Below are 22,422 nucleotides of genomic sequence, written 5' to 3'. Positions count from 1 at the left end.
AATCTCTGGTGGGGCCTCCAGACACTACCGTGACACAAAGAATGAAGAAGAAGAAGGTGGTTATACACTTACCTATCAGATGTAGAAAATCTTCCAGGGCACGCAGTGTCTCTTGGACAGCAACCCCAGCAGTACGGGCACCGGTGTGGGCACCCTGCGCCTCCTGACCGGTCTGAGAGAGGCAAAAACAAGGCAGTAAGGGCTTGTGTCACCCAAACAGGTTTGCAGTCCCTTTAAACGCAAGGGATGGGAACTCACTTTCTGTGCAGTCGTGGCATCCATATCGATCTCCAGAGCCTTCCTCGTGAGCTTCCTTTCTGCTTCTCTGGCCTCGTCCAGTAAAGCTATGACTCCTTTCTCCAGTGCCAGGACCCCATCTGCTGTCCTGTTGGCTTCCGAATTCAACCGCCTTATCTCCTAAGAAAGCAAAGGCAGCAAGAGTAGGAGATATCTGAGAGGAAAGAAGGCCCAACAAGGATTCATTCAAGAGAGAAACAGTGGCAACACCCACTTGAAAGGACAGACTAGTGGCTTGATTTTCAGATCTGCTATGCACCCGCTACTGTCACCGACTTCAGCATGGGCCTGCTAGTCCTTAGCACCTCCAAAAATCAGACCAGAGATGAATGGGCAGAAAGATGATGCAGTTCATGGAAACATGGGCCCATCAGGCCCAAGTTATATGAGATTCACCCACTTGCATCAACATTGTGTTCTTTTCCCAGCTAGTTTTATTTCCCTTCTGTAGAGCTTTACTCCGCTTTGCAGCCATTCCCTGAACTCACCCTCTCGGACACGTCAATGACATGGAATTACTCTGTGTGACTTCGGGCACACCTATGCTGCAGCTGCGAGGTGTGATTCCAGCTGGGGAGACGTACACAACGCCAGTTCTCATCGAGCTAGCACACTAACAATAGCAGTGCAGCCATAGTGCCTGAGTACAATCCTGTCCCACCTCCTAGATATGTACTTGGGGGCCTAGCTGAGCTAGGAATTACGCCTCCCACCTGTAGAGCAGTTGTCCCCTTAGAGCAGGGGTGGCCAACCTGTGGCTCCAGAGCCGCATGCAGCTCTTCAGAGGTTAATATGCAGCTCCTTGCATAGGCGCTGATTCTGAGGCTGGAGCTACAAATGCTAACTTTCCAATGTGCTGTGGGGTGCTCACTGCTCAACCCCCTGCTCTGCCCCAGGTCCCACTACCACTCCACCCCTTCCCCCAAGGCCCCTGCCCCTTCCCCTGAACCTGCCATGCCCTTGCTCCTCTCTCATCCCCACCAGAGCCTTCTGCGCACTGCAAAACAGCTGATTGCAGCGGGCGGGAGGCTTGGGGATGGAGTGGGAAGCGCTGATTGGCGGGGCTGCCAGTGGGCAGGAGGCGCTCGGGGCTGGAGACGGGGAGCGGATGAGGGGCTGCTGACGTATTACTGTGGCTCTTTGGCAATGTTAATTGGTAAATTCTGGCTCCTTCTCAGGCTCAGGTTGGCCACCCCTGCCTTCGAGGCTGAACCTGCAGTCTCACTGATGCCAGGCCAGTGTCACAAAACTTTCTGGTCTGCACTTGGGGCTCAGACTATGCATATCATTTATCAGGACACATTGACGTGATACATTCAAGTAACTCACACCCTTCATGTTGACCGAGACCTGAACAGGACTTAGGGTTAGTGTCTAATCCAGGAAGATGACAGCTTCTCACCAACCCTTCTCCAGTCACTCCCCATCCTTACCCTTGCCATTCCCCAATGCTCTGCTTATCAAAGAGCCCAGGCTTCCCCTTACCTGCTGGATACCACCAGTGATCTCCTTTGCCTCACCGGCCATGCTTCTGGCTGTCTTTGCATCTGTAGCAGCGCTGCCCAGGGCACCTTCTGCTTGTCTAGTCTTATCATTGGCATTCGTGACCATATTGCTGATGAGAGGGAGTCTTCTCATGGCTTCCTCAGCTTCTCTTCTCCTACCATCTACCTGCAGGTGAAACCCTAAAATGGAAAAAAATATGCAGCCCCATCAGATCCCAGAGGGGAGAGGGCAATGCCTTGGAAATCAGGGCTGTGGTTCACTGATGGAGGAACAAACGAGAGATGACCGGAAGCAGAACCCCCCCCCCGTCAGCCTAGGAAAGACTGGCACCTCTGGTGCTGCTTATTCCATGGAAGAATGTCTACAGTTAGAGAATGGGGAAACGGCGGTACTCGGGGAGAGAAAGAGTCCCAGGAGGTTTGCTCCACTGTCACACAGCCCAGGAACCGTTAAAATTATCTGCCTGGAATGCTCCTTTAACCCTTTGAAACTAGGAGCTGGGATTACCTGGCATACGTTACATTGCAATGGAACATGCTGTGACTATCACCTGCTGGGGAAACAGCAATGCGGAGCTTTCAGAGCAATAGATCGGAACCAGTGACCGCTGCTGAAGTAAGATGCTTTCGCCATAAAGAGACTCACCCCTGAGATTCTTCAAGATGAGTTCAACTTCATAAAAAGTGGCATTGCCAGCATTCAGTGCCTGCTGTGCTCTGCTCTTGGCAAGGTTGGCGCGGGACAACAGCTGACTTGAAGCCTGTAACGAGCCGGAAGGGACACAAGGAGACAGCAAATCAAGCAGAGAGCACAGGAGGCCCGGTCCTGTTCCCAAAGCCGTCTCTGAGGCAGCTTCATTTCACCGGGGAGGATTAAATTTACAGCTTGCCAGCAAAGGCTCAACGCCCATCCCAGCCTGGGTCACATGAACAGAATAATGGAGCTGGGATTGCAGCCTGTCTGCTGACCCACCTCCTGCTCCTTAACACAGACAGGAGAAAGTAGTGTACAGATCCCAGAGATGGCAGCTCTCTCAGGATACCTACTAACATGGGGGATGATGTCTTACCAGTCTCTTGCTTTCCCCGCTCTGTAACAATTGTTTGATTTCTTCCTCCCAGCTTCCTGTGTTGCTTTGCAGCCGCCTGTATTCTGCCATGTACGTCTCCACCAAGCCCATTAGAGCGTCTGCCTCCTGCCTGAGCCGGCTCGCCTCCTCCTGAGACACCAAGGAAACAAGAGTTTACTTTGAACACAGTTACCCAGCGCCAGTCACGAGGACTGGTCCACAGCACCGATTGACTGCCACCGCAGTATCACTCATTGGAAACCAGAGCAGGCCTGAAAGGGACGTACATTTAGCAGGGTGGCAACATGCCACGCTGCAGGTGCTGAGGCTTTCCATAGGATGATGGACCACCTAGCAGGAGTAAGAATCCATTACATTCAGCCTCATGACGGGCAAAGGCTCGTCAGCCCCTGTGCTCATGGGAGGAAAGGAGAGGGGGACAGAGTGAGGTGAGAGAAGCATATCGGTTCCTTCCCAACAGGACACCAGGATGGTGGAGGGGCTGGCAGAAGGTGATTTGCATCTACAAAGTGCATCAAGGTTCTCCGGTGTCTAGCAGATGAGAAATCCTCACCTGGAAGGACCCAGCGTCGATCTTTGAGAAGCGAGACATGGAGCCGAGGAGCAGCAGGCTGCCCTGATAGGCTCTGTCAGCATCCAAGGCAGATCTGGTGGCGTCAGTCTCCAGATCACTGGCCAGCAATTTGGTTTCATCATATCTGCCAAGAAAAAAAAATAGAAAAGCATCGTAAGCCATAACACCCACCTCATGTTTAACAGCCCATGAGACACAGATCCTCCCTGCTGGGTCAGGTCGTGGGGCCATTTGCCTCAGATCAGCGAGCCTGCAAGCTGGTCGGGTGCTGCATCTTTGCAAAGCACCATGTACATTTCCCACTCTGGAGCAATTCATTTTATTTAACATGGCCTCCCGCGCCACATCAGCCAGGAAATGAAAAGCAACAGGCCGTCCTGTGTCACAAGCTCCTTCAGACTCGGGCTCACGCATTGGCCAAGGTTTTCAAAGGTGACTAAGGACAGGCAAACAAAATCACGAGACTCCTTAAAGGAGCCTGAATTTCAGAGATGGGCTCTCAGCTCTTCCTATACCTCTTCTCAGGCCCCTTTAAGGTATCTCAAGTTGGGCACCCAAAATCAATAGGCACTTTGCAAATCCTGGTCATCCCACTTTAATATTTCCCTATAGGTCAGTCCCCTCTGCTCCTGAATCATCTGTGTAGCTCTTCTCTGTAGTTCCCTTATTACTATCACTCTAAGCTGCTAGAGCAGGTCAGCGAAGACGCTACCCACGTTGACGGGATGGGTTCTCCGGTCGACGCAGGTAAGCCACTCCCAAAAGACGGTAGCTAGGTCAACAGCAGAATTCTCCCATTGACCTAGCGCTGTCTACACCAGGGCGTAGGTGGTTTCACTGCGTCACTCCGGGGGTTGGATTTTTCACACCCCTGAGCAACGTAGGTATACCAGCCTCATTTCCTAGCGTAGATAAGGGCTTAATATGTCTGAGACTGTCTGGGCCAAACCCATCCCTGGTGGAAATCCATTGATACCAATGGACGATTTGCCCAAGGGATGAGTTTGGCCCCACAAATGTGCGTAACACGCAAAGGAAATTGTATACCCCCGACAGACACCCCATAAGGAGGATGGGATTCTTAGAGGCACTTCTTACCATACTCTCTTCTCTCCCCTCCCGCCACCATGGAGACCTACACACACGTGTGCTGGGAACCTACTTTCGCAGCAGCCCTTGCACAGAGCTCGCCAGGATGCCTCCTCCGCTCACAGCTGAGCGCACCAGCTCCAGGGCCTGTCCTGAGTCATCCGCCGCCGCCCTGACTGCCTGTTCAATGGCATTTGCTGATTGCACGTGGCTGGAAAACAGAAGGGCTCCCATGAGACATGGGCCTGCAAAGGCTGCCTCACTTCCTCCATCCACTTGTTATGCAGGTGGGTCATCATCAGAGCAGTTGCAGCCGCGTCGGTCCCAGGATATGAGAGAGACAAGGTGGGTGAGGTCATAGGCGGCGAGTTATATGGGCCCGTGGTGCCTGTGCTACACCAATATTTAGGAACGTGGGCCCAGCTCCACCAATGTTTAGGCTTATTGCACTTTGGCAGGGCCCGCGCTTCAGGACGGCCTGGGGTGTTAGTGTGGGGCCTGGCGCTGACAGCAGCGAGTGACCCGGCCCCAGCCCACCCCACTCCGCCCTGCCAGCTCCCAGCGTTGCTCGGGAGAGGGGTGAAAGCTGGAAAGAGGCAGGGCGGGGGCTTGGGGAAAGGGGTGGAATGGGGGCAGGGAAGGGGCACAGCGGGGGCAGGCTGGGGCTAGGTCACTCGCTGCTGCCGGTGCCAGGCCCCCCACTAGCCCACCAAGCTGCCCTGGACCTCGCATCCCGCTGAAGCGAGGGGCCCCACTGAAGCGCGGGGCCCAGGGCAGTTACCCTGGTCCGTCCTATGGACGGGAATGCTCTGCCTGGATCCCACATCCCCCCAAAGCCCGGGCCCTGGGGCAGTTGCCCCGGTCCATCCTATGGACAGGACGGCTCTGCTTGGACCAGTTCTGGGCACCACCAAAAATTATATAAACCTGGCACCCATAGGTGAAGTGGTATCTTTACTTACTTACACACACGTCTCTCTCACCAACAGAAGTGGGTCCAATAAAAGATATCACGTCGCCCACCTTGTCTGCATCATGAGAGCAGGTCTTTCTGGGAAACCCAACGAGCTAAGAAAGGGAACCGTACCCCTGTAGAATATGTGCTTCTTGGCAATAGTGTTTACCCATTGTGCATCTAACACCAGTTGATCTGGACTGGGGGAGAGGCAGTTATGGCCTAGAACATGCCAGTGGATGCAGCGATCAGCTCACCTGTTTGCTAGTCTGAGAGCTTCTTGGGCCAGCATCAAAAAACTGTTTGACCCACCCGGGAGATTTGAAGTTGGAATATTCTGAGGAGAAAGAGAAATTAATTGCACTGTCTCTCTCTCCCTCTCTCTGATTTAATGCTGGCAAAAGGGAGGGATTGATAATGACTGGCTGGAGGTAAGAGAGTACGTCACACAGACACAGCTCTGCCACAGCACCCAAAGGAACCTAGCCAGCCATTCCCATCAGTATGAACCCAGGTAAAAGAGCAATGCTAATGAACTCCTGTCCTAGAGCAAGGTGCTGGCCAAAGCTCCCCTGTTACTCTGCACCCACAAAATAACTTTTACTACACTTGCAGCCTCCCTGTAACAAAACTGAAGGAACCTATGGAGAAGCAGGATACCTGCTTCCACCCTTTGTTAGGGTACATCTACACAGCCCGGGTCTCAGAGCCCAGGCTGATAGATGGGGCCTCGCACCACTGCACTAAAAAGAGCTGCATAGACACTGCAGCTCGGGGTGGAGCTCAGACTTTGGAGCCTAAGGATAGGGGGAGGTTTAAAAGCCCAAGCTCCAGCCTGAGCCATAACATCTAGAACACTATTTTTAGTGTGCTAGCACGAACCGTGCAGAGGAAGATTAAGGAATAAGGGAGCAGAGGGGGAGGGAGAAGAGCTCGAGGCAGGAGGTTTGGAGAGCTCAAGGAGTCAGCATCAGGTGCCAGGAAAACATCACCATGGAGAACAAGGGAACAGAAGTCAGCAGAAGAGGATTTCTCTGGCCTCTGCAGCAGTGGCCAGGGGTGTATTTACCGGGGGGGAGGCTGGTCGCTGGTCTGGAGTGTCTGTTCTGAAAGGTCCTGGGGAGAACTTACCAGCCCACTCAGGGTCACTTTGCTTTGCCCCAGGTCCAAACGGGCTCTCTCGATCAGCCTCCTAATGTCCTGCACCTGGACCTGGTACTGACGCCCCAGTGCCTGCAGCCTCTGCACTGTCACCCTGATGTCGGCCAAGCGGCTCTGGTAGCTGGACTCTTGTCCCTTCATTTTGGACACCCGGCTCTCCAGGGACTTGTCAGAGGCTGACAAGAGAGACCAAGAGAGATTTACTGGGCTGCAGGGGAGCCGCTGGATACAAAACCAGAACTGAGCACAAACAGGCAGACAGCTCAATGGAGAAAAAGACAGTTCGGACACACTACAGTCGGAGTGCTGTCCCAGAGTGTCATCTGCTCCCCTGTGCCCATACTGTATCAGCAGTCGGGGGCTGTCCCAGAGTACTTCCCCCATCCCCATACTATAATGGCAGTTGGGGGATGTCCCAGAGCTTCCCCCCAACCTCACACTGTACTGGCAGTCAGGGGCTGTTCCAGAGTGTCCCCCCTCCATCACCACACTGTACCAGCAGTCAGGGGTTGTCCCAGAATGCCCCCCGTTCCCATACTGTACTGGCAGTCGGGGGCTGTCCCAGAGTGTCCCCCCTCCATCCCAATACTGTACCGGCAGTCAGGGGGTTTGTCCAGGACTGCACCCCCCATCCGCATAGTCGGGGATGGGGAGAGGGGAAAGGCTGTCCCAGAATTTTCTCTCTGAAGTGCATGGTTCATAACTGCATCTTTTGCCCGGCACTCGAGTGTCTAGCATTGGTTCCTTTCACTGCATTCAGCCTCCAGGAGCCCCTCTGCTGTCTCTCCAACCCCATCCAAGGGGAGGTGCCCGGCGTTACCTTGTAAACTCAGAGCTTCTCTCAGGATTTCACGCAGGGTCTCCTCAGCCTGTTGCATCTTCCCCTCCAGCTCCTCATTGGCCCCTGCCCCACTGCCAAGCTGCAGCTGAGACACAAGCACCTCCAGCTGCTGCAACTGCTGCAAGTACTGATCCACCTGAAACCAAGGCAGGCCACGGAATTAACAAGTGGCAGAGAAACGTAGGTTACAGAGGCAAAGAGACAAGGGCTTGGGCCAGGTCCACAGGCACCAGGAGGTGGGAAGAAGAGAAGCCCCAGGATTTGTGAGAAGTAGAGAGCCCAGCACAGTCTGGAAGAGTAACCTGGAAGAAGAGTCCTTTTAGTGAATGTTAATTCTGGTCAAAACGCCAGATTAACAGCCCTGGTGGCTGAAATCCTTTATTGACAGACCAGGCAGTGCAAGCTTCTCACACACAGCCTGGGCAAAGTGCCACAAACCTCTCCTAGAGGGAGCGTAACTGGCAGCAAGAAGATAACCAAGCCTCTGCTCCCATCTCCCATTCAGTCCTTGGCCTGCTTACAGAGACCACCCCTAAGGATACTACTTAGGGCCAGTCATGACCATGGCATTAGGGATGTGAATGCTTGCCCACTTGAGACCAGACAGGCCACCAAACAGCCACCAGAGAGTAATTACTTCTGGTCACTAAAGCCCTGGACTGGATTTGAATTGGGCTCTTTCGTGCACAGGGAAATGGTTAACCCTGAAACCCAAGCAGGAGGTGGCGCGACTGTGAATGTGTTCCGCTCCATGCTCCGAAAGGAAGAAGGTCCCAGACTCCTTAACCTCGTCTTCTCATGGCAGTGTCCATAGGAAGAGGCTAGAAGGATCTCCCTTGTCTCGCCTTTTCCTACAAAGATGAGAGTTCAAGAGGTGGAAAGAGCCCTCACTCTGTCCAGAGCAGAGCTGAAAGACTGTCAGTGTGGTCCCCAAGTCTGCATGGAGCTGTTTCTTGGAGAGAGGGGATCTATATTTCTGGGCCTATCTGAGCTCTCAGAGCACGGGTGGTTCATTTCCTTCGTATCTGGAAAGGAGCATTTGCTGAGCCTCATCTGTGGATTAGCCTTGACAGCTACTGGGTTCAGTCTCTGACAGATTCATTGATTCATACCTGTGTTTTCATATGGCTGTAGCAGGCTGGGCACTGGGTCTGCTCACAGTTGGGCCCCTCAAATCCTGGCTTGCAAACACAGCTCCCATCGCTTCTGCACGTCAGGGGGTCAGAACCTACCGAGTTGCAGTTGCAGGCTGCAGAGAAAGCAAAGGGTTGGAAGGAGCCACAAATCAGTTCAACACTGAGAACTAAAGAGCGTAAGGAAACACAGCTTTCATAACAACACGTGCCTGTCCTCGCCAGAACGTCTTCCCATCTGCCTCCACAGGGATTTCACACTTCTGCATCTGCACTGGTTTTCAAAGATGCACAACAACCCACATCCTGACTGACCTGTCTGCCCAATGCCCACCTCCCATTCTGGGCTAAATAGAGACCAATGAACTCCACCCTACCCTGCTGCTAGAGTCACTGTTCCCCTGAATGCTGACTGCTTCCAAATATCTATAACTCTATATTGAAGGAGTTCAGGTCTGGTTCGTACGCTGATGGGGAACCTCCAAGGAAAATCAGCGGTGCTACAAGGAGCCGGGCTGGTTATTTATACCAGCCTTGCCTCTGAATCAGCACTGCGCTAACAAGGTACTGCTGGAGCTCCCATTTTTTATGGGACGTAAAATGTGGGGTTCAGGCTAGTGGCCTAGCCTCAGTGTCCTAGCCATTATATTCCAACTACCTAAAATTCTCCCCGGGAGTTTCAGCTGGACACAGTATTATTGACTTGTCCTAAAATAATGTGTAACGTTGCTGCTCACTGTGAAATCCTTCTTGAATGTGGATTCGAGAAATGGCTGGTTCAGTGGTGGAGGAAGTGACTCTTGTACAGAACGTGTGAAAAGCTGGCTGGGACCCTTTAAAATTAAAGGTGCTATGAAAGCGCGTCACGACATGAGTACTGGGTTTGGGAGTCCATTCCCTGCCCAGTTACACTCTCAGCACATACCCTCAAGACCAGGCTCCTGTCTCAGATTCAGTTTCTGTGCCTGTTATTCTCACCAGCAAGTCTAGTAGCTTTCCCTAGCTCTTCTCTGGGCGTATACACTTCAGTCACACCCCTCTTAATCCCTCCTTCCCCCACAGTTGTAACCCCCGAAGGAGCCTTCAGCAGCCTCAGAAAATGCTGAAGGAATTCAGGGCCTTTCCCCTTGATCTCCTCAGCGGTACCCTGCTGATGGAAACTCCCCATATGCAGACACAAATCAACACCTCTGGGAAGCATCCAAGTCTTAACATGAGCCATCCAGAAATCAAGCAAAGCACTGGAGTCAAACAGCAAATTAACGGTCACTTTTTATGCATCATGGAAGTTGCATTCTCACATAGCAGCAGCTCTCTCTGTCGCCCCACCCCGCATACGGATCACACTCTTAGCGTCATTGAGGCAAACGTGCACATTCTCCAGGGCTGACTTGTTCAGCAGGAGTGTGCATTGGGTTCAGTATTTGTATTTGCTTTTACATTCCTCACAGGCTTTCGTAAGGCTTCAGGGAGCCATTTGTGGGGCCTGAGACATCACAGGATTCTGGTCTCCTCCCGGTATTTCAGCTCCTGGAGAGATGGATGGAACATCATGAGAACACTGGAGCTTGTGTTCTTGTGGCCCCACAAATGGCTCCATGAAGGGCTAGAAAGGCTTGTGAAAAGGGTAAACAGGAAAACAAACTCAGAGATATGAGACTTTAATTACATTTAGCCAGGGCCTAATGGGAAGGGCAGAAGCCTCCACAAGGAAGGTGAGAAGAGAACCCTTCCCCAGTGGTCTGGGTAGACATGGACTATGCTGCATCTACCTACCACCACCTCCTTTATGGCTGGCAGGGGGAGTCTAACCTTTCTCCCTTCAGATATAGTGGATGGAAGCGCGGCTTCCACCGTATCCTGTGGTGAATGTCTGGTGGGCCCATGTCCTGCAATGCCCGATATATGGGCTGCCCTCCATTAACAGCCTCTCCTGTTTGAATTCAAGAGACTGTCCTGCTGTTCCTCAGAATGCAGAGCAAGCAGGGCCGGCCCTCACCACCCCAGCATCCCCACCTGCCCCCACTCTTCTGCAGCAACCAACCCCCTCTTCAAGTGGGGCTGGGCATCTATGGTCTGGTGAGTTCCCGTTGAACCCTGAGCCCTCTGCCATCCAGGTATCAGATCAGTAGGACCAGTGCTTGGACCTGACACTGCTTGGATGGCTCTCAGGTCCTGGCACCTCCCAGATTTCTCCAAAGGCCAGCCCGGGTTTATCCAGATACTGTTGGAGGCTTTATCTGACATGGGACTTACATGCTCAGCCTTGACACTCACACACACACAGGGACGTGTTTACTCACAGGCACACTCTCCAGTGCAGACTCACTCACACAGGGGCACACTCTGGCTTACACTCCTACCTTGACACTTCTCTACTGGGTTGAGGGCTAAGGGGTTCCCAAAGAACCCATCCCTGCACTGGTCACAGGAGAAGCCAGCCGTGTTGTAGAGGCATTTCAGGCATTCACCCGTCAGCCGGTCACAGTTCCCTACGGCACTGGGATTGACGTTATTGTTACACTGGCAGGGCTGGCAGGGTCTCACAGGGCCGTTGTCGCCCAAGGGGTCTCCAAAATGGCCGTCAGCACAGAGTTCACAGTTAGCACCTGGGGAGGGGGAGACAAACAAGACAGAGACCAGTTACCCTCCAGAACTACAGGGCCCCAAAGCAGCAGCCAAACCCCATCTAACGCTGCCCTCCCCTTACTGCCAGGGGACGCAGGCACTACACCAGAGGTGGGGCAAACTATGACCCGTGGGCCACATCCAGCCCGCGGGACCCTCCTGCCCAGCCCCTGAGCTCCTAGCCTGGGAGGCTAGCCCACGGCCCCTCCCCTGCTGTTCCCCCTCCCCCGCAGCCTCAGCTCACTGCGCTGGCGGCGCAATGCTCTGGGTGGCGGGGCTGCAAGCTCCTGGGGCAGCGCAACTGCAGAGTCTGGCCTGACCCGGTGCTCTGTGCTGTGTGGTGGCGTGGCTGGCTCCAGCAGGGCGGCACGGCTGCCAGCCACCGGTGCTCCAGGCAGCGCGGTAAGGGGGCAAGGAGCAGGAGGGTTGGATAGAGGGCAGGTGAGTTAGGGGTGGTGGTCGGGGGTGTATGTGGATAGGGGTCAGGGCGGTCAGAGGGTGGGGAACAGGGGGGGTTGGATGGGGTGGCGGGGGGCAGTCAGGGGCAGGGGTTCCGGGGGCAAGCAGGGAGAAGGGGTGGTTGGATAGGGCAGGGGTCCCGGGGGAGCAGTCAGGAATGAGAGGAGGGGTTGGATGGGGCGGCAGGGGGCAGTCGGGGCGGAGGGACTGGGGGCAGTCAGGGGACAGGGAGGGGTGGATGGGGCAGGGGTTCCCGGGGGGGGGGCATCGGGGGGTGAGAAGCAGGGGGTGTCGGATGGGGGGGGGGCCGGGCCACGCCTGGCTGTTTGTGGAGGCACAGCCTCCCCTAACCGGCCCTCCATACAATTTCGGAAACCCGATGTGGCCCTCAGGCCAAAAAGTTTGCCCGTCCCTGCACTACGCCCTGCTGGGACCTGCAGGACAATGAATTTCACAATCTCAGCTCTGTTCTCGTGGAGGGGAACTCGCCCTCCTCATATAGTTAGGGGAAGCAGATTTAGCTCCATGGAGCCTTTGACCCAAACCATCCCAGAAAGCAAGTCACCTTCCATCCCAGATGAGGGGCAAGAAGGGGAGCAACAATCTCTCTCCAGGGAAAAGAAGGAACCGTAGGCAGTGGTATCTTGAGATGGAGCCTTTCTGACCGACAGGGGCACTGCGCTGGGACCGAGGAGACCTGGGATCTGCTCTTGGTTCTGCCACTGCCCTGCTGTGTGACCTGGATCCAGGCACTTCATCTTAGAGTGCCTCTTTCCCTGCTCCCCTCTTTGCTAGTCTTGTCTTTTCAGTGTGAACGCTCTAGGGGCAGGGTCTGTCTCTCTGTGTGTGTGTGTGTACAGCAGCTAGCACAACAGGATCCTGATCTCAGCTGGGGCCGCTCTGTGCTACTGGGAATACATAGAGTAAAGAACAACAGATAGGCAGAGTGGGGGACAGATCGGCTAGCCAGGCTATACAGACACAATCACACTGCAGCCATCACAACCCCACTCTGTACTAACCAGGGGCTAGGGAGAGATTTTAGGGCATTCTCTGGGAATACATGTAATAGTCAATGGAAAAGGACAGGGTAACACTCTACGCTACCCTTTCCTATCCTGCTGTCCTGCAGGAGACTAGAAGTACCCTAGAAAGGAAACAAATCTCCAGGTAAACCAGAGGGAGGCCATTACCAGTGACTCCCAGAGGGCAGTTATTGCAAACGACCTCCTGTCTCCCTGGCGTCACTGAGCAGCCCTGGCCATTTCTGCAAGGGCACGGCCGGCAGCTCTGCGGATTCCAGGGGTCCCTGTAGAAACCAAATGGGCAGCTGGTGTTGGGGTCCATGTTTTCATCTCCTGAATAACAGTCTCCTGGGAAAGACACAAAAAGGTATCACAACAGCCAGTGCAGATCTGGCCAGGCGTGGTTCCTGTATTTTGGTGCAGGCCTTGACAGCCTAGCACTGCCACTGTACATGCAAGAAAAGACCCTTCCTCATAACCCCAGGCCACCTCCTACCACCTGTGCCATCCCATGTGAGTCAGCACCTGCCTGGAACCGAGCACTGACCCACCTAGCACAATTCCTCATAACCCAACACTACCACCTGTAGCCTGGCACCATTCGTTATAACTTGGCAACCCCTCTGCAGCACGTGTGTGACTTGGCACCATTCCTCTCCTCCATAACTCAACACAGTCCTTCGTAACTTGGGGCCACGTTCACTCCTCCAGTCAATAACAGGCTATCATGTTACGATGCACCATATCTAGACAGCTAGCTCGCAGAGCTAGACACTCAGGCTATGTAAATGAAAGTCCAGCCCTTAGAACTGACTGTAAAAGTCAGAGTTCTGCACCTAGACAGAACACAGAGCGCTTTACGGAGCATAAAACATTCCTGATAAAGACATAGGCATGTGTACCAGGCACCTGACACCATTGCCCAGAATCCAGCACTTTTTCCTGGTACCCAGCGCCTTGCCCATCACCCAGTTTTATCCTCTGCAGCTTCATGACAAAAGCTGGTTGGGGAAATGGAGTTTCCGTTCTGCTGGAATTTCTAACATTCCAAACTTGGTTTGCATTCTGAATCGGAATGAAGAGCCGCAATCTTAAAACTTCCTGCAGAACAAAAATTCTGAAAACTTCAAATTCAGGACTGTTGAAATCCACCATTTCAACTAGGGAAAAACATGACACTTTGATAAAGTAAAAAAGCTTTGGCTTTATGATTTCTATTGATTCCACGTGGATTTTTATTTTAAAATTTTAAATACAGGTCATCGGATTTACTATTAAAATTCATGTTTTAATAGCATATAAAAGTCCAAACAAAACGTTTCAATATCAAAACGAAACAAGATTTTCCCTATTGAAAGTTTAATCAAAATTGAGAGGTTCCCATCAAACATTAAGATTTTGACAAAACTACATTTTTCAATGCAAAACTGTCCCACCTACATTTCTGGGAGCGGTTCTCCTGATGGCATTCCTATCACCCAGCACCCTCACCTATAACCCTGGTACCTGTCCCGCAGCAACACCTCCCTTCCCCCAGCTCTAGCCACAGTGCACAGGCACTCCCGGCAGCACCCAGAAGTCCCTGGCTATGGTTGTGGTTTTCCTTACCAGTGTCTGGATCGCAGTTTCCTCCCCCCTGGCAGTCACACAGCACACAAGTGCTGAAAGGCCCAAGGTTGGAAGAGTCTCTCTTGTACCCAGGAGCACAGTGTTCACAGAACTGCCCCTGATAGCCAGCAGGACACACACATCGTTCCACCCAGGGAGCCGGGGTTCCAGACGTCGGCTGTGCAGAAACCAGGGTGACATTATCGATGTACCCAGTGCCTGATGGACGAGACAACTCATTACATTTACAGCCAGCAGCTGCACCCTGAACTCCTCCCCAGAGCCAAGACAACAGGCATTCTAAAGACTGTGTCTGTACCAGAGACGAGCGGGTGTTTTCTGTGAACACTGCACTTATACCCAGAGAATGTGTGTAGTGGTTACAGAAAGGAACTTGGAGTCAAGGCTCTCCTGTTCCCAACTCTGCCACTGACTCATTGCATGGCCTTGGCAAGTCACTTAACTGGTCTGTGCCTCAGTTTTCCATCTACAAGATTTACCCACCTCGCAGGGGTGCTGTGAGGTTTAATACAGTGCTTTGGAGATAACAATGCTATGTGATGCTCTCCCCAGATCCCAACCCTCCCCCACACTCACTGTATTCTCCATACGTGGCTCGGATCCAAAGGGCCGTCAGGTTTCCGAGTAACCTGCGATACTCAAAGTAACTCAGCTTGGGGCTCCATCCGCTGTGCAGGTGCTCGTCCAGTCTGCATATCGGAAGTGAAAGAAATTGAGAAACAAGGAATAAAATGGAAGAGCATCTTGCTGTCGGCTCTCTCCAAACTCCCACTGGAACAGAAAGAACCTGGGCGCCAGTGATTAGCCCCTTGCAGAGTGTTATTGACATGGGACAAAGCCCAGCCGAAGAGCCCTGATAGAGGACACCTATGATTTCTCCTTACCTACCACGGGAGCAGTCAACCCCACGGCACCTCGAGGCAAGAAGCAGTGTGAGCTGCGGTGGCAGGGAAAGCATCCAGCCCAAGCTACAAACATGAGTGTCACTCTCACCATTGGAGACGGACCGACTCACTAGCACACTGGGAATCAACAACTCCAGCCTCTCTTGCTTACAGAAGGCCTGGGGTCCCACAGACTAAGTGCCAGGCCTCACAGCCTCCCCAGGGATGGATGGCCTCATGCACTGGGAGCTGAACTGCAGCCTCCCCTGGTTGTGAAGGGTCCAACACACTAGAGCACAGGGAATCTACCTGGTTAGGGTGGGTCTGGCAGCTGGACTATCCAGAAACCTCAGTGATTATGGCACATCTTTGGCACTGAGTCACTAGGCAGCTCCTCTGCAGTCGCTGAGGGGTGAGAGCGCCCCAACATCCTCCTGTTTTACCTGAATGCATATGTCTTGCTGATGCCGCAGGGCAACATCTTCCCATGAGGCAGGAGGGAGGCGGTGACTCGTAGGCCAGCTCCTTCCAGGACCACATCTTGGGGAGAAGGACGACGACCCCCTCGGTCCATGCGATAATCAAAGGACAGGGTCTGGCCGTAGCTCACCTGCTGGTTCCCAAGAAATCTGGCTGTGAAGGGACATAAGAGACCCAGAGGGAGAAGGTTAGAGAGTCAAATTCTCCCATTAGGAAGTCTTAATTCCTAGGGCCGGCCCCAGGCACGTGCCATGCATGGGGTACCCAGGAGCCCACACTTCAGAAGGTCCCAGTATCCCATCTGCTGTGATGCCCACCACCAGCCTGAGCGATGAATATGGGGACCCGGCATTTACTGACTCTCCAGTGGCAAGTGCCCTGATCCAGTCCAACCCCCTGCTGCTGAAACTCACTCTGGGCCCCGGTAAAGAGCATCCAAAAGCCCTCATATTTGAAAAACACTCCCACATCCGCCCTGCAACCATTACTGCCTGCCCTCTCTCCATCAAATGTGCTGCCCAGACCAGAACGGGCTGTCTAGACCCCACCCCTCTTCCTTCATGCCAGGCTCTGCTAGCTCACACAGTCATGCCAGAGACAGGCAGAGCCAGTAGATGAACACCAGGAAACCCACTCCTTCCACAGTGCAACTGGCAAACTCCCTCTTCTCTCAAAAACCAACATCCTTCCCCCCCGCAGTCATGAAAAAGGGAAGCCCCCGGCTGTCAATCAGTATGAATTATCCAAGCACAGCAACAGCAAGCCAGCAGGTGTCGTGAGACTGAGCAAGTCTGTATTATTCTAGGGTGTTTTTCTAGCTAGATTTCCCGGGTGTGACTGGGTGTGAGCACAGCAGCATGAAGGAGAGAGGTCTGTGAGATCACAGCTGTGCTAAGCACTGAAGGCAGCTTTGCAGAGCTCGGTTTCATTATATGGCTCTTCCTCCTTTGGCTGCTTCCCTACACACGTCTCCCACATTCTGCACACTTCCATACCCGGTGCCAGGAAATAGGTGGGCTCTGATCTTCTGGCTGTAAGAAACACATCCCGATGGCGGGGAGACCACTGGAGCTGTACAGGGGACCCGTTTGCATACACTCCTCTCCAGCCCTCAGCATCTAGAAGGGAAAATAAAACCATTTGCAGCTATCAGAGCCAGGAAATGGAAGCAAAGGAAAGGCAGTCAGAAGGTCATTTGTAATCAATCATTTCTGCCCTGCACACTTCCACTCTCCCTTGCCTCTCCCCAGGGCAGCATTCTGGCCAGCGCTACCCATTTCCTCACGCCGTACATTAGTGACCACCTTGACCACAGTCAGCAGTCAAGTTCTTCGGACGCTAGCTGTCTCTGACTGGAGATATCCTTGCTCACAGCAGGGATCACGTGCCAAAGAGCAGGAAGATGGAATTAGATGGACATTGTGTTCTCAGACATGGCTTTCTATGATCTGCAAATCAGCCCATGAGTAAATGCTGTAAAGGGAAGCTTTAGCGGCTGTCAGGTCAGAACTGCTAGCCACAGGGCACTCTGATGAGATCAAAGGGGACACACAACTGAATTAGAAACTACACCGAATAAACGTCTCCTGCTACTTAATAAATACACACCCTGAGACAGATCCCCGGCGGGTGTATGTCGGTGTAGCGTGCTGATTTCCCCAGCTGTTATGGGGGATCTGGCCCACTGATTTCTTTAAAAACAAATGTCTGGCTGCCCTCCCCGCACAGGACAATGCATATCTGAGAAGTGACAATGGCAACCATGAGTAGAAAGCTGAATATCTGCATACGTCTCAAGTGCTGCTCTCCATGCATTTAAGTAAAACACATGTCCACAAAAGGAGGAAAAATTCTTCAGGCATGCCATGGAACAAATGAAGAGAGCCGGCTGGCTGGAAGGGAGGCTAGGTGGTCACTGAGAACTGGTCACTGTGTGATAGGTTGGTGTAGCAGGATGGTTTTCAATCTCTCCATCCCCACCAGGGACCATCATGTGAAAGGAAGATTCACACACGCCATAAAGCAGGAGGTAACAGAGCCACAGCGTCCCGGCAGGCAACATACACAAAGGTGCAAACACTATGGGAAGGTAATGCAGTAACGCAAACACGAGGGGAAAGGTTTTACCTCGCTGGAAGGTGGAGGTGATTTTATGGATGTTGTAATTTTCTGCACTGGCACACATGGCGGAGTGACCATAACAGAAGCACTGGGAACATCCCTCAGGGTTTCCTGCATCCAGATGATAGTAGCCCTGCTTGCACCTGCAAAAGAGATTGCATCAATCTACTGGGCTTTAGGGTACATTTTACATCAGCACAGAACACCTGGTGTCACACACAGCAGGTGCCAACTCACCTGCTGTATTGGGTGAGCCTCCCTGTACACACCCATGAAACCCAACCAGCACAAAGCACCCACTGGCCACCCAAGAGCTGATGGCTCGGAGTGCAGCTGTCAGGATATGTATCTCTAGGCAGAGGTTACAGCCAGAGGGTCACTCGCTGTCCTTTTGCGCTCAACAATGCCAGGAACAACTGAGCTGCAGAGAAGGTATTTCAAACTAGCCATGCGCAAGTTCTCTCAGAAGTCCTCCACCCCAACCCCTCCCCCAGCACCACCAGCCATTGTCCAAACAGCTGCTACAGAGAGTCACAAGGAGTTTCCTTCCCAAAGGCCCAACGTAGGCCGTACATTGAAGAGCTCAAGAACCCCCAATCAGGACCAGAATTTCTAAAGCACATGCTGGGTGCTGAGCTCTCTGGCTCCACTTGTGGGTGCTGAGTGCTTGAAAAAACCTGGCCCCCATGTAAAGGCTCTTCATGAACAAGTGTGATTCACCACCTCTGGGGCAGACTCCCCCACCAGCCCTCTGCCCTTCTCTATCCCGGGCAAGGGACCAGCTTTAGAGCACAGCACGTACCCGAGGAATGTACTGTAGCAGGTCTGGGGTGGATCTTGCTATGCAGCTTCACCTGCCTGGACATGGCTCTGCTCCAGAGGGCTGGGAGGAATAATAGCTCCCTGCTGGGTGTGTGATGGTGCAACTGGCTTTGAAGAACTCATCCAGAGGCACTTTTTAACACACACATTAGGGGATTTTCTTAGGCTCTGCTGATCAGTCAGTGCCCTGCTCCTGTTTGTGTCAGGTGATGCTATTGCCACGCCCCCAGGATACTCTGTGACCCGGCACCTGGGCAGAGAGATACTGGGTATCCTCACAAAGGGAATGGCCAATGGGAACCACACAAGGCTTTGGGCCCATTGGCAGCCCCTTGAAAGCAAAAGGTCTGGCACTACACCTGAGGGCAAAGGGCATAGCCGAACTCTGGGAAACATGGGGGGCAACAGGCTTTGGGACTAGAAATCGCACCCCTACTCCCACGCCGGAACCACGTGCTAATCGGCAGAGCCCTTTGGGTTTACAGTCTGTATTTGGAAGGGGACCTTTAAAGCCTGCTCTGTAGAAGCGAAGGGCTCATGCACGTACCGGTCACATCGCTCTCCCAAGACGCTTGCCTTGCAGACGCAGCGACCTGAAACACAATGTCCCACGCTACCGGCTGGATCGCAGTCACACTGAGCACTCCTAAGAAGGAAAGAAAGCGTCTTGGATTGATTTTCAGTTCAGCTGAATCACCACCGCGGGTATATGTAAACAGCTCGGTATACACAGCAAGTAAATGGTCTAGCCTGGTTGGCCCACCAAGGGTGGTACATGGTGATGTACTAGAAACACAGGAATTGTACTACAAACACAGTGGTTCTCAGCCTTGCCCCCTGTCTAGCTGGGACCCCCTCCTGCTTAATAATATAGACACAGCAGGCTGGTCACTGCTCCTGATACTTGTTCACACCCCCAGGTTGAGAACTCACTCCACGTTGGATCAGATCTGAGGTCCAGCAACTTGTCTCTGACAGTAGCCAGCACCAGACATGTGAGAGGAAGACGCAAGAAACCCCATAAGGACAATTCTGGATTAACCTGTCCATGGAGGCAGGTTTCTTCCTAACTTCTGTCTCTTCAAGTCTGGGTTGTGCCTAGGAGCGTGAGCCATTATGTCCCTGTTGTATTTATTTGCCACGTGGCAGTGCTGCAGGGCTCTACTCAGGATTGGTACTCCATTATGCTAAGTGCTATGCAGCACACCTGTAGGCAGGGTTTGCTTGTTTTATTTATTTATTATAACTGTTCATGTTCTTTTTGTGCAAATAAATCACTACACTCTTTTGAACACTTAAATGTGTGGCTTCTGCAATATCATGTGGCAGAGAGTTCCATGGGTTAATTGTGCATGGTGTCCAAACATCTCTTTCCATCAGCTTTGAAAGTATTGTCTTAGAATTTCAGTACTCCAGATGGATCAGGATAAGAGTACATAAGCAACTGCAGGACGTGAGCCCCCAGAGTCCATGAAGATCAGGGGTGTTTCACGTTAGGGTGACACGTTAGGGCGTGAGCTCTGCATGGAGGTGCACTGGAATGTTATTAATGAGCACTTCACTTTCTGTCCTTATGGCCACTTCTAGAATGGCAATGGCCACAGTGTTAGGAATAAGGATCAGAGAGAGGCACCTATCACTAGGAAGGGGGAATGAAACTACCATACCATGCTACCCAATGCACAGTTCCCATGAATAAATGGTCTCCAGCCACCACAGGCTCCACACAAAGGCTGGCAAAGCTCTGGAGAGGCCAATCCAGCCCTCACAGCTCATATCAGGTACTTACGACACTTGTTCACCTGCCCGGCACCCAGTCTCTGAGAAGGAATGGAACCCCGGCCGGCACCGGTCACACTTATCGCCCATCACACCGGGTTTGCAGCTGCACCGGCCGTAGTTATCACACTGCAGGCCGAGAGAGCCTATGGGAATAGGAGAAGGAGAGAATTCCATAGTCTCACCGTCACTGTGTTGTCTCTGGTTATCTCGGGTTGAGAACACTCCCGAAGGAATCTAACACCCACTGGGGCCCTTAGGAAAAATATGATGGGGAAAAAATTCTAATTTGAGACAAATCTCACTATTTATCATATACTATTGCAGGAGTGGCCAAACTTACTGACCCTCCAAGCTCTATACGACAATTTTCAGAAGTTCGAAAACTGGGGCACACTTGCTGGGGCTCAGGGCTTCAGCCCCACTCCTGCTGAAGCCCTGAGACTCCACTCCCTGCTGGGCAAAAGCACCTACCCCACCACCCAGCTGCAAGGCAGAGGTCCTGGGCTCCCCCACAAGTCTAGTAGGTGGAGAATGGGGGGACATGGGGGCACTGCGAGCCGCACTTTAATGGTAAATGAGCTGCATGTGGCTCCCAAGCCATAGTCTGGCCACCCCTGTACTATTGTATAGTCAATTCCCCCATATTGGGGATATCTGTTGTATCCTTGGGGGCAGCAGTTTTAGGAAGAAATCTCTTAAGACACAGAGAGCTGTGAGCTCTGTGAGCAACCATTTATTTTTACACACTGAACTAACCAAACCAGCTAAAACTGGCTGGGCTATCCCCTAATAATCTAACTCAGTTGCCATAGCAACAATGAGGTGCTATTACCACGATAACCAAATACACAACAATATCTAAGGTCACTGGCTGAAGGCAGGTGCTTTCATTTTAATTTCTCCATTGCCCCTGCTGCTAATTCCCCCAGTAGAAGAGCCCTGCAAATCTGCAGCTATCCACTGACCAGGTTTGTGGATCGCGGATGGATGAAGATCCAAATTTTCTATCTAAAGCCCTGCAAATCTGCGGCTATCCACTTTATATTTGCAGACCATGCTTGTGGATCACAGATCGAATGCTGACACAAATTTTGTATCTGCTCTGGGCTCTACCCATGAGGTCACAGTGTATGCGTGTGATATCAGTTCTTGCTGTGGAAATTGTTACAACACCCCCCACAAAAGATTATGACTTCAGGCAAAGGATAAAAAGTGGTAGGAGCTGATGGACTCTTAAGGGACAAAGAGCCTCTTGTCTTACTATAACCCCAGTAACACCACACACCACCAGGTAGTCCCAGAATTGTTTCATCTGAGTCAGATCACAAACTGGGGTAAACTGCTGTAATTCCATTAACTTCAATGCAGCTGCACCAATTTTATATCAACTAAAAATCTGGACCAGGATCATTGACCAAGCTTGCCCACATGACATCAAGTCACACCATCTTCCTGAACTGGCTGACTCTATTCCCAGCTAACCTCCTGCCCTGCCCGCCTCAGCGACAGGGAGACAGACTACAGTAGAGAACAGATTCACATTCTCACTGCCATATTCACAGTGTGCTCTCATGCACCCATTTCCATTCCTGTTAGAATACAGTACTTGGGAGCAATCCAAAGAGAAGTAGATATTTTCAGTCCTAGAATTTAAACCAACCAAGAAACAGAAGAAAACCTCCGTGCATTTCTATTCGGTGTTAACGAATGGTTCTAAAGACGACTTGATTTCTGTGTTTGCAGACAACGGATCTGTGCAGAGCTTCATTGACATGTACAGCAAGTCTGTAGCATTTAAGAAATACAGGTATTTTCTGTGCACAGATAATTGGCTATTACCACCAGAACCAGACAAGCAACAGATATCCCTGCCATGTAATCACTGCAACACGGTGAACACCTCTGCTGGGATTCCCTCCAGGACATCAAAGCCATTAATCCCATTT

General features: G+C 52.3%; 1 protein-coding gene across 1 annotated transcript in view; it reads right to left on the bottom strand.

Moving 5' to 3' along the window:
- Positions 1 to 22,422, bottom strand: part of LAMC2 (laminin subunit gamma 2) — a 44,694-nt gene that overhangs the window by 7,164 nt on the left and 15,108 nt on the right. The window contains exons 3-22 of the mRNA XM_027823660.3: positions 20,484 to 20,619; positions 19,242 to 19,340; positions 17,879 to 18,015; positions 16,747 to 16,869; positions 15,715 to 15,904; positions 14,964 to 15,076; positions 14,367 to 14,585; positions 12,927 to 13,106; positions 11,010 to 11,255; positions 8,626 to 8,762; positions 7,493 to 7,649; positions 6,643 to 6,848; positions 5,769 to 5,848; positions 4,630 to 4,767; positions 3,447 to 3,591; positions 2,873 to 3,022; positions 2,449 to 2,563; positions 1,783 to 1,982; positions 259 to 417; positions 73 to 172 (exon numbers count right to left, since the gene is read on the bottom strand). Coding sequence (XP_027679461.2) covers positions 73 to 172; positions 259 to 417; positions 1,783 to 1,982; positions 2,449 to 2,563; positions 2,873 to 3,022; positions 3,447 to 3,591; positions 4,630 to 4,767; positions 5,769 to 5,848; positions 6,643 to 6,848; positions 7,493 to 7,649; positions 8,626 to 8,762; positions 11,010 to 11,255; positions 12,927 to 13,106; positions 14,367 to 14,585; positions 14,964 to 15,076; positions 15,715 to 15,904; positions 16,747 to 16,869; positions 17,879 to 18,015; positions 19,242 to 19,340; positions 20,484 to 20,619 — 3,030 coding nt within the window. The remainder of the gene's footprint in view (positions 1 to 72; positions 173 to 258; positions 418 to 1,782; positions 1,983 to 2,448; positions 2,564 to 2,872; positions 3,023 to 3,446; positions 3,592 to 4,629; positions 4,768 to 5,768; positions 5,849 to 6,642; positions 6,849 to 7,492; positions 7,650 to 8,625; positions 8,763 to 11,009; positions 11,256 to 12,926; positions 13,107 to 14,366; positions 14,586 to 14,963; positions 15,077 to 15,714; positions 15,905 to 16,746; positions 16,870 to 17,878; positions 18,016 to 19,241; positions 19,341 to 20,483; positions 20,620 to 22,422) is intronic.

Source organism: Chelonia mydas, chromosome 8 (genome assembly GCF_015237465.2).
Source record: "Chelonia mydas isolate rCheMyd1 chromosome 8, rCheMyd1.pri.v2, whole genome shotgun sequence".
Lineage (NCBI taxonomy): Eukaryota > Metazoa > Chordata > Testudines > Cheloniidae > Chelonia > Chelonia mydas.
Note: the sequence above shows the minus strand (reverse complement) of the source record. Positions and strands in the feature narration are given on the sequence as shown.